The 9894-nt window shown below is 44.1% G+C and overlaps 1 protein-coding gene across 2 annotated transcripts in view; it reads left to right on the top strand.

The window, feature by feature from the left end:
- Positions 1-476: 476 nt before the first annotated feature.
- The window catches only part of LOC308327827 (protein NLRC3-like), an 11058-nt gene continuing 1640 nt past the window's right edge, over positions 477-9894 (top strand). Inside the window, exons 1-6 of one of the 2 annotated variants that reach the window (XM_080781384.1) lie at positions 477-2264; positions 2821-2994; positions 3736-3909; positions 4684-4857; positions 5193-5351; positions 8646-8707. In XM_080781384.1, coding sequence (XP_080637510.1) covers positions 496-2264; positions 2821-2994; positions 3736-3909; positions 4684-4857; positions 5193-5351; positions 8646-8707 — 2512 coding nt within the window. In that variant the 5' untranslated portion in view covers positions 477-495. The remainder of the gene's footprint in view (positions 2265-2820; positions 2995-3735; positions 3910-4683; positions 4858-5192; positions 5352-8645; positions 8708-9894) is intronic. The other variant, XM_080781385.1, reaches the window with a different exon arrangement.

The raw sequence follows: 9894 nt of genomic DNA on the forward strand, positions 1-9894 counted from the left end.
TTTATTGAATGAATGAATGACATGATGAGGAGGAGAGTGGGGGGAGCGGGGCGTGGGTTCCGGGGGGGTCGCCGACCCTGGAGTCTTTGGGGAGGGGGTCGTGTGGTGGTCAGCCCACGGTACACGTGGAGGTGTGGTCCCCCCGTGGGAACTGTGAGGAAGGTGAGGAGAGATGGAGGAGAGTGGAGATGCTGCTGGTCCTGTGGTGGTGATGGGGATGGTGGCGAGATACAAAAAGCATAGAGGATGCTGGGTTGTCTGGGGCGGGTATAAGTAGGCTCAGGTAGATCGGCGTGGAGGGCGGAGGATGGTCAAGGTGTGTTCCTCCGCCTCCTGAACATCTGTTGTTCCAACTACCTTTCTGTTATTGGTAACAGGAACACATACTCTCTCTCTCTCTCTCTCTCTCTCTCTCTCTCTCTCTCTCTCTCAGGTCCGTTGGTGGAAACATCAGGGCTTCCCATTACTTACTATGAAGACCAGCTTAAGGACAACATGAGCAGTAGCTGCAGTACTTTTGTCAAATTGGGCACAGAGTCTGAGGTTGAGGTTGAAACGGTCTTCATCCCGCTCCACAATCTAGACATCAAAGACACAGAAATCCACAGCCACCATGAGGTCAGACAGATGGAGATGAAGAAGCCAGGACATGGAACACAAATCCAACCTGAAGAAATTCACGAAGACCCTTCTGGAAGAGACATAAGATCAGCTCTGACCACTGGCTGTGCAGGAATTGGCAAAACGTTCCTCGTACTAAAGTATCTGTCTGACTGGGCCAAGAAACGTTTCGGCCAAGGTCCACACCTCGTGTTCCCGCTCAAGTTCCGCCAGTTAAATCAGCTCAAGGGAAAGAAATTTACTTTGGCACAGCTAATTCACCACTGCATCAAGGAAACCAGATTCATTGAGGAAGAAGTTCTTAATGACATCTTCAAGGTGTTGCAGAAGTCAGTAAGCTACAACAAGAGCCCCTTCAAAGTCATGATTGTTATGGATGGATATGATGAAGAAAATTTCCAGTTCGATTTCAAAACAGATTTTGGCCTCATGAATGTGATGGATTCGTACCCAGTGGAACATCTGCTTGTAAACCTCATCAAGGGAGAGCTGCTCCCCTCTGCTCGCATCTGGATAACCTCACGACCTGCAGCAGTCAAACAGATTCCTAAGGCGTTTGTTAACAGGATGACTGAAGTACGAGGCTTCATTGATGATGACCAGAAGAAGGACTTCTTCCAGAAGTTCTTCATGAAGATCATCAGTGATGAGAACCAGGCCAGCTCAATCTTCTCACACATCCAGAAATCAAAGATGCTCCACACCATGTGTGAAATCCCAGTCTTCTGTTGGATCCTTGCTACCGTTGTGCAGAACATGGGGATGACAGAGCTGCCCAAAACCCTGGTTGAGCTGTTCTGCCACTTCCTGATGGGTGAGACACTGCGGGAGAAGATGAAGGATCCTTCACTAAAGGATGAAGACAAAGAGAAGCTCATAAAGGATGCAAGAGATGTTCTTCTGAAGCTGGGAAAGCTGGCGTTTGACCAACTGGACAAAGGACGAATAATTTTCGATGAGAAAGACCTGAAAGCGTGTGGTCTTGATGTGATCAAGGACTTGATCTCTGGCTTTTGCACAACCTTCTTCAAAGAAGACGGCTTTTTCTTCAAGAAAACTGTCTACTGCTTCGTTCATCTGAGCATCCAGGAGTTTCTGGCTGCAGTCTACCTGTTCCACTGTTTCACACAGAAGAACACGGAGGTCCTGAAGACATTCCTGGAAGATGATGGTGACAGTTCCCTGTCTGACTTCCTGAAGGCTGTTATGATGAAAACCCTGAAGAGTGAGAGTGGACAACTGGACCTCTTTGTCCGCTTCCTTCATGGTCTCTCACTGCAGTCCAACCAGAGTCTGTTAGGAGGTCTGCTGGGTCAGACAGAGAACCGTCCAGAGGAGATCCAGAGAGCCATCAACAACCTGAAGGAGATGAATGATCGCCGTGCCTCTCCTGACAGATGTATCAACATCTTCCACTGTCTGATGGAGATGAACGACCCGTCAGTCAGTCGGGGGATCCAACAGTACCTGGAGTCAGAGAACAGATCAGGGAAGAAACTCACTGTGCCCCAGTGTTCAGCTCTGGCCTCCATGCTGCAGATGTCAGAGGAGGTCCTGGAGGAGTTGGACGTGCAGAAATACAACGCAGACGACGCGGGGCGACGGAGACTGGTCCCAGCTGTGAGGAACTGCAAAACGGCCAGGTTAGTAGTCATAAGAATATAATCATGTTAGAGCAGCTTTCATTCAAAATAAAAATAAACACATGTACACATTGTCATTGTGACACATGAGAACATTATTTCAGTTTAGTGAGACTCACTTAATATTTATGAATGAATGGCTCAAAGTGTGTGTGTGTGTGTGTGTGTGTGTGTGTGTGTGTGTGTGTGTGTGTGTGTGTGTGTGTGTGCTATTTACCAGTGTCCTCATTAGTTATTCTACAATGAAAACGGACTATACCAAATGAGAAATTCGTTGTTCATCTGTTGACAGAACATTTCTTCACTTCACTGTCAGAGTGGAGCAACAGCAGCGAGTTGTTATTTTCATTATTTAATGTTTGTATTCCAATCAAATGAAAACAGTGGAAAAGTATGAGTACATATAAATGCAATATGCCTCTTATTTGCTTATATATTAGCCAGAAAAGTATCCAAACACACATTTCAGACAGCTCCACAGGGAACCTCTTTGACAGTGAACGTGGTCTTTTCTGTTTTGATCATCTCTGATTTTACATTTAATCTGTAATTACAGACTTTCTTACTGTGCCCTCGGGAAGGAACACATTGAAGTTGTGGCTTCAGCTCTCAGCTCCAATCCGTCCCATTTGAGAGAACTGGACTTGAGTGGAAACCACTTGAATGATTCCGGAGTGGATCTCATCTGTGCTGCACTGAAGAGCCCAAACTGTTGTCTGGAGATTCTCAGGTCAGATTAATTTACCATTTTTATTTTTATTTGGTTACATTCTGTTATAGTAAGTGATTATAATGCAGTTATAACTTATTATGGAGGTGGTACTTTATTTGAAGTGTGGATAAGGTTTGATATCATGGTAACTCACACTGACCTTAATATTGATAAGATACAGTGACTAATGTATGTAGTCTTTATGCTGAGATACTACATTTAAAACACTAAACACCTCTGATGATGTGTTCTGTCAGAGTGTCATCCCCTAGTTTTGAATGATATTTATATTAATGTTAATTCTTAATTGGTGTTGAGTATCAGGGGCGTAACTAGACGTTAGTCAGCCCCCGACAGTTTGATCAAAATGCACAAAACGTGTGTGTGTGTGTGTGTGTGTGTGTGTGTGTGTGTACTATTTACCAGTGTCATTAGTTATTCTACAATGAAAACAGACTATACCGAATGAGAAATGGACCGTACCATTAGTGAAGGGGTGTACAGAGGATGGTCTTTTAAACAATGAGCTTGGTCAATTCGTTTACACGTTACTTAATACATTTAAATGTAAGTTCCACGATTTCCATCTATCTTCCACTTCTCTGTTCTTATTGACATCCTGCTAATGTCTGAAGAACTAGATTGAAGTATCCAAACACACACACATTTCAGACAACTCCACAGGGAACCTCTTTGACAGTGAACGTGGTCTGTTCTGTTTTGATCATCTCTGATTTTACATTTCATCTGTAATTACAGACTTGCTGACTGTGCCCTCAAGAAGGAACACATTGAAGTTGTGGCTTCAGCTCTCAGCTCCAATCCGTCCCATTTGAGGGAACTGGACTTGAGTGGAAACGTCTTGAAGGATTCCGGAGTGGATCTCATCTGTGCTGCACTGAAGAGCCCAAACTGTTGTCTGGAGATTCTCAGGTCAGATTAATTTACAATTTTTATTTGATTACATTCTGTTATAGTAAGTGATTATAATGCAGTTATTCTGGAGGTGGTACTTTATTTGAAGTGTGGATAAGGTTTGATATCATGGTAACTCACACTGACCTTAATATTGATAAGATACAGTGACTAATGTATGTAGTCTTTATGCTGAGATACTACATTTAACCCATTTTGGGCGGGAACCCCTTTTGGTGTTAGCATTATGTTATGCTTTAACTATTGTAAAATAGCAGATCTACAAGCTCATAGCGCGCACTCATAGTGGCACGCTATGCACTTGTAGGTCTGCTAGTTTTGAAAAATCGAACCACTGACATAGAAACATAGCTTTTTCAGAAAACTGTCAGGATATAGAAGACATTTTTAGAATCTGATCTCAGGTCAGAATGGATTAAAACACTAAACACCTCTGATGACACTATGAGTGGTTGAATGTGTTCTGTCAGAGTGTCATCCCCTAGTTTTGAATGATATTTATATCAATGTTAATTCTTAATTGGTATCAGGGGCGTAACTGCCCCCGCGCAGGCTGGTCAGCCCCAGACAGTTTGATCAAAATGCACAAAACGTTCTAAACGTGAACTTTGGATCCATATCTAAAAACCCAGTGGGAGAGAAGGTTTTATGTGGAAAACTTATGCTGCATGAGCCAACGGAAATTGTATGGCAGGAATATGTATTTCATTCGTCTTAAAATCTCTCTCTCTCTCTCTCTCTCTCTCTCTCTCTCTCTCTCTCTCTCTCTAGTCTGAAGAACTGCTGGTTGTCGGAGAGAAGCTGTGAAGTTCTGGCCTCGGCTCTCGCCTCCAATCCTTCCCATTTGAGAGAATTAGACCTGACTTTGAACAACCTGCAGGACTCTGGAATTGAGCTTCTATGTGCCGGAGTGAAGAGTCCACATTGTCACCTGCAGACTCTGAGGTAAATTATTCTGTTTGGATCTATACTGCAGTCTCTGAGGTAAATAGAGTTTTATTCTGTGTGGATCTGTACTGCAGACTCTGAGGTAAATAGAGTTTTATTCTGTGTGTATCTGTACTGCAGACTCTGGGGTAAATAGAGTTTTATTCTGTGTGTATCTGTACTGCAGACTCTGGGGTAAATAGAGTTTTATTCTGTGTGGATCTGTACTGCAGACTCTGAGGTAAATAGAGTTTTATTCTGTGTGGATCTGTACTGCAGACTCTGAGGTAAATAGAGTTTTCTCTGTACTGGAGCATCAACAGCAGTTTGTTAAAGTGTGGATATCTCTGCAGGTTGTCAGGCTGTGCGATCACAGAGAAAGGCTGTTTTTCTCTGGCTTCAGCTGTAGCCCTCAACCCCTCCTCCCATCTGAAGCATGTGGACCTCAGCCGTAACCACCCAGGAGGAGATGCTGAGCAGACGCTGCTCTCTGCTGGACTGGAGACTGTCAAGTGAGTCGACTTGGACTGTGTCCATCCATCTTGGTTAAAAATACGTTTTTATTTTATTTTTTCTCAGGCTATCAAAGTTAACATGTTAATCGTGCGTCAACACAAATTCCTTTTAACGGCGTTAATTTAATTAACGTGAGATTTACGCAATGCATGTGAAGTTTGAAAGAGAGGTTGAGAGTCTGAGACACATGCATGTTGCTGTTTTCTACTGGCCAAGTAGCCCCGCCTCTGAATCCATTCTGCTCCAATCAGTCAGCAGCACTACAGCTAAAGCAGTCGGTGCAACCAGCACTAAAGCAGTCGGTGCAACCAGCACTAAAGCAGTCGGTGCAACCAGCACTAAAGCAGTCGGTGCAACCAGCACTAAAGCAGTCGGTGCAACCAGCACTAAAGCAGTCGGTGCAACCAGCACTAAAGCAGTCGGTGCAACCAGCACTAAAGCAGTCGGTGCAACCAGCACTAAAGCAATCGGTGCAACAAGCAGGCAGGCAGCCGAGGCAGGCTGCGCAGAGCTGCGTAGCTGAGCTGCTAGTTGTCAGAGAGGCAGAGCAGCTCATTATTAACAGGTTGGGGGCCCATGGCGGAGATCTCCGTCCTGGTACTTAGTACGGTCTGGTGCTTGAGACGGGGATTGATAAAAACGACAGAGATTAATGATCTCAAAACCGGTCGCATCGCTCTACAGCCTGGGAGCGCTTGTTGCGCAATCCTCTATGTTGCGCAACATACTCTAACTCGCGATCTAAATCATTCCGTCTAATTCTAAGAAAAGATTATGTGTTAGACGGGCCCCCGCTGTCCAGTCGCTAGTCGCGATAGAATCGTGTTTAGAGTGTTTTGGCTACATTTAGCTGCTACAGCAACATCCGGTCCGTCGGTAAAAGTGCTCCGTGTTTATAAATCGCTGGGCACATTTTATTAATGGATTAAATAACCCTGGTAGAGTCGCTGCGAATGGACTAACTGTGCGTGCGTGCGTGTGCACGCGTGCGCGTGCCATTCTTTTGCGGGCACATGGCCGAGGCACATGGAGATGGCGCAAAATGATCCTTAATTAGTTTACAATCTGTACTCTTATAGATTAGGCTATCCGATCATCATATTAAATGAGTATACTCTGCACTCTGCATAATATATACTCTGCACATGCCATGTTAGCTATACAGTTTATAGATCATGCTTAAGCATGTGTTTAATTTTGCAGTATTTACATTTAAACAAGATGAAGAAAGTCTCCAGCACTTGGATCCCCGCATACAGTGACAGCCCTCCATGTTTACAGACAGACAGACAGACAGACAGACAGACAGACAGACAGACAGACTGTAACGAGACATCTCGCTGCGTAAAATATCCCTTCTCCGTCTCCAACTTTACTCCTCATTCATCCGCCACATTGTCTGCTTCATTTCCTTTATTTGATGTGATTGCATTCCCACCTGCACCGAATCGAAATCAAGTGTGATTGGAAGCGAAGAGAAACCCCGTTTTTTAGAATGAGTAGAATGCGGTTCTTTGATTAGGATTCGAATGAGGCTTCACACCTGCCAAATGAAACGCACTTTCCGACAATGCATCAGGATTGGTTTTAATCGCAGTAAAGCTTTCTGGTGTGAAGGCGACCTTAGATTGACTCAGCAGTTTTGGGTGTACATATTTTAGTATGTCGGATGCAAACCTATCTCTGTTTTTCTTTTTTCTGCAATAAATCAGTGCTATTGAACACTGTACGTCTGTGTGTGGGACAAATATGAAACCAATTAAAAGTATCCCTGTTGGTGTTTTAAGCATTGTTATACTTTACCTATTGAAAAATAGCAGATCTACAAGCTCATAGCGCGGCACTGAGTGCCGCATTTTTGCTTTTATTTTTTTGCTATTTTTTTGCTATTTTTAAAATCATTAGAATGCGGCGCAAAATCTTTGAATATATATTCTTTCAGAGCGAACATTTTCACTCAAATCTTTGCTTCTGTGGTATCCCTAAAACAACATATTTTCAGATGGGGGTCCGCAGCCAAATACAGATCATTCTGTGGGTTCTTGACAGATGTTCTTAATGCAGATGTTTAACAGTAATTTAACTCTTGAGAGCGTAAAATGAAACCAAATGCACCCGGGAGGGTCTCAAGAGTTAAAGATCTGTAAGGGTCCACTTTGTTACCAACTCTCCATCATTTAGTTGGCACCAGTCTATATATCGGAACTTGTAGCTCCCAAAGTATCGACAAGGGCCCTGAGGTCGGCTGACCCGTCACTTCTCAAGATCCCTAAATCAAAGCTGAAATCCCGCCCGGGGGGGAATGGGTCATTTCCCGTTGTAGCGTCTACACTGTGGAATGAACTTCCACCTCATGTCAGAGCTTCTCAGTCCTTGTCTGTGTTTAAATCACGTCTGAAAACTCACTTGTACTCCTTGGCATTTGAACATACTGATTAAGAGTTGCTGCTTCCACTGCATTGTGTCCTTATGTTGCCCTGTTTATGTACTGTTGTTGTTTTTTCTTTGATATTTTAGTATTTCTTTGTGTACAGCACTTTGTTTCAACCTTGTTGTATACAAATGTGCTTTATAAATAAAGTGGATTGGACCACCTGGAGCCCCCTTAACCCATTTAGACCTGACGTCGAAATTAAGAAAATGTCTTGTAACTCATGACAGTTTTCTGAAAAACCTATATTTCTACAGTATATCAGTGGTGCTCAAACTATTTCATATCAAGTACCCAAAAAATTATATGAAATTGGCCACTGAAGCAAAGATTTGAGTTAAAAACGTTCGCTCTGAAAGACTATATATTCAAATATTTGCACCACATTTTCATGATTTTTCAAATATAGAAGATCTACAAGCTCGTAGATCTGCTATTTTTCAATAGCTAAAGTATAACATAATGCTTAAAACACCAAAAGGGGTTCCCGCCCAGAATAGGTGAACCCCTTTTGGTGTTAGCGTCATGCTATGCTTTAGCTATTGAAAAATAGCAGATCTTCAAGCAGTCGAAGCAGCAGCGTGTAGGTCTGCTATTTTTGAAAAATCAAAGAACGACTGACAGAAACATGGCTTTTTCAGAAAACTGTCGGGATGTAGAAGACATTTTTAGAATCTGATCTCAGGTCTAAATGGGTTAAGGACCACTCGTGGTCCCCAGACCACTGGTTGAGAACCACTGCTTTATTCAATAAATGTTTAATGGTGAATGTGAGCTGAAGAGTCTTAATGAAGTGATGCATGTTCATACTCTGTATCATTCAATGGTAATAGAAATGTTTTATCATTTCTTCCTACAGTGTGAATCATGGAGGAGAACACTGGATAGATCACTGGATTAATCCTCAACTCCTTTCAACATGTGAGTGTCTGTCTGTCTGTCTGTCTGTCTGTCTGTCTGTCTGTCTGTCTGTCTGTCTGTCTGTCTGTCTGTCTGTCTGTCTGTCTGTCTGTCTGTCTGTCTGTCTGTCTGTAATTATATCTGAACTGGGGACCCCCCACAATATCTGAACTGGGGATCCCCCATAATAATATTGGGGTCCCAATCCACAGGTTGAGAACCAGTGGTACAGAGCCCTGAGAGACACCGGTCGATGAAGGGTTAAGGCGTGTGTGTGTGTGTGTGTGCGCCTGTGCGCGTCTTCATGTGTGTGTGTGTGTGTGTGTGTGTACGTGTGTGTGCCTGTGCACATCTTCATGTGTGTGTGTGTGTGTGTGTGTGTGTGTGTGTGTGTGTGTGTGTACATGCATGTGCTTGTGCACATCTTCGTGTGTGTACGTGCATATGTGTGTGTGTGTACGACTGTACGTGCCTGTGCACATCTTCGTGAGTGTCTGTGCCTGTGCACATATTTGTGCATGTGTGTGTACGTGCATGTACGTGCGTGTGCCTGTGCACATCTTCATGTGTGTGTGTGTGTGTGTATATATGTGCGTGTGTGCACATCTTCATGTCTGTGTGTGTACGTGCGCGTGCACATCTCCGTGTGTGTACATGCGTGTGCCTGTGCACATCTTTGTGTGTGCGCGCACGCCTGTGCACATCTTCGTGTGTGTGTGTATATGTGCGTGTGTGCACATCTTCATGTCTGTGTGTGTACGTGCCCGTGCACATCTCTGTGTGTGTACATGCGTGTGCCTGTGCACATCTTTGTGTGTGTGTGTGTGTGTGTGTGTGTGTGCGCGCGCGCACGCCTGTGCACATCTTCGTGTGTGTGTGTGTACATGCGTGTGCACATCTTCATGTGTGTACGTGCATTAGGCGTGTGTGTGTGTGTGTGTGTACGTGCATTAGGCGTGTGTGTACGTGCATATGTGTGTGTGTACGTGCATTAGGCGCGTGTGTGTACGTGCATATGTGTGTGTGTGTACGTGCATTAGGTGTGTGTGTGTGTGTGTGTACGTGCATATGTGTGTGTGTGTGTGTACATGCATTAGGCGCGTGTGTGTACGTGCATATGTGTGTGTACGTGCATATGTGTGTGTGTGTGTGTGTGTGTGTGTACGTGCATATGTGTGTGTGTACGTGCATATGTGTGTGTGTGTGTG

Source organism: Protomyctophum bolini (assembly GCF_963924005.1).
Source record: "Protomyctophum bolini genome assembly, chromosome: 14".
Classification (NCBI taxonomy): domain Eukaryota; kingdom Metazoa; phylum Chordata; class Actinopteri; order Myctophiformes; family Myctophidae; genus Protomyctophum; species Protomyctophum bolini.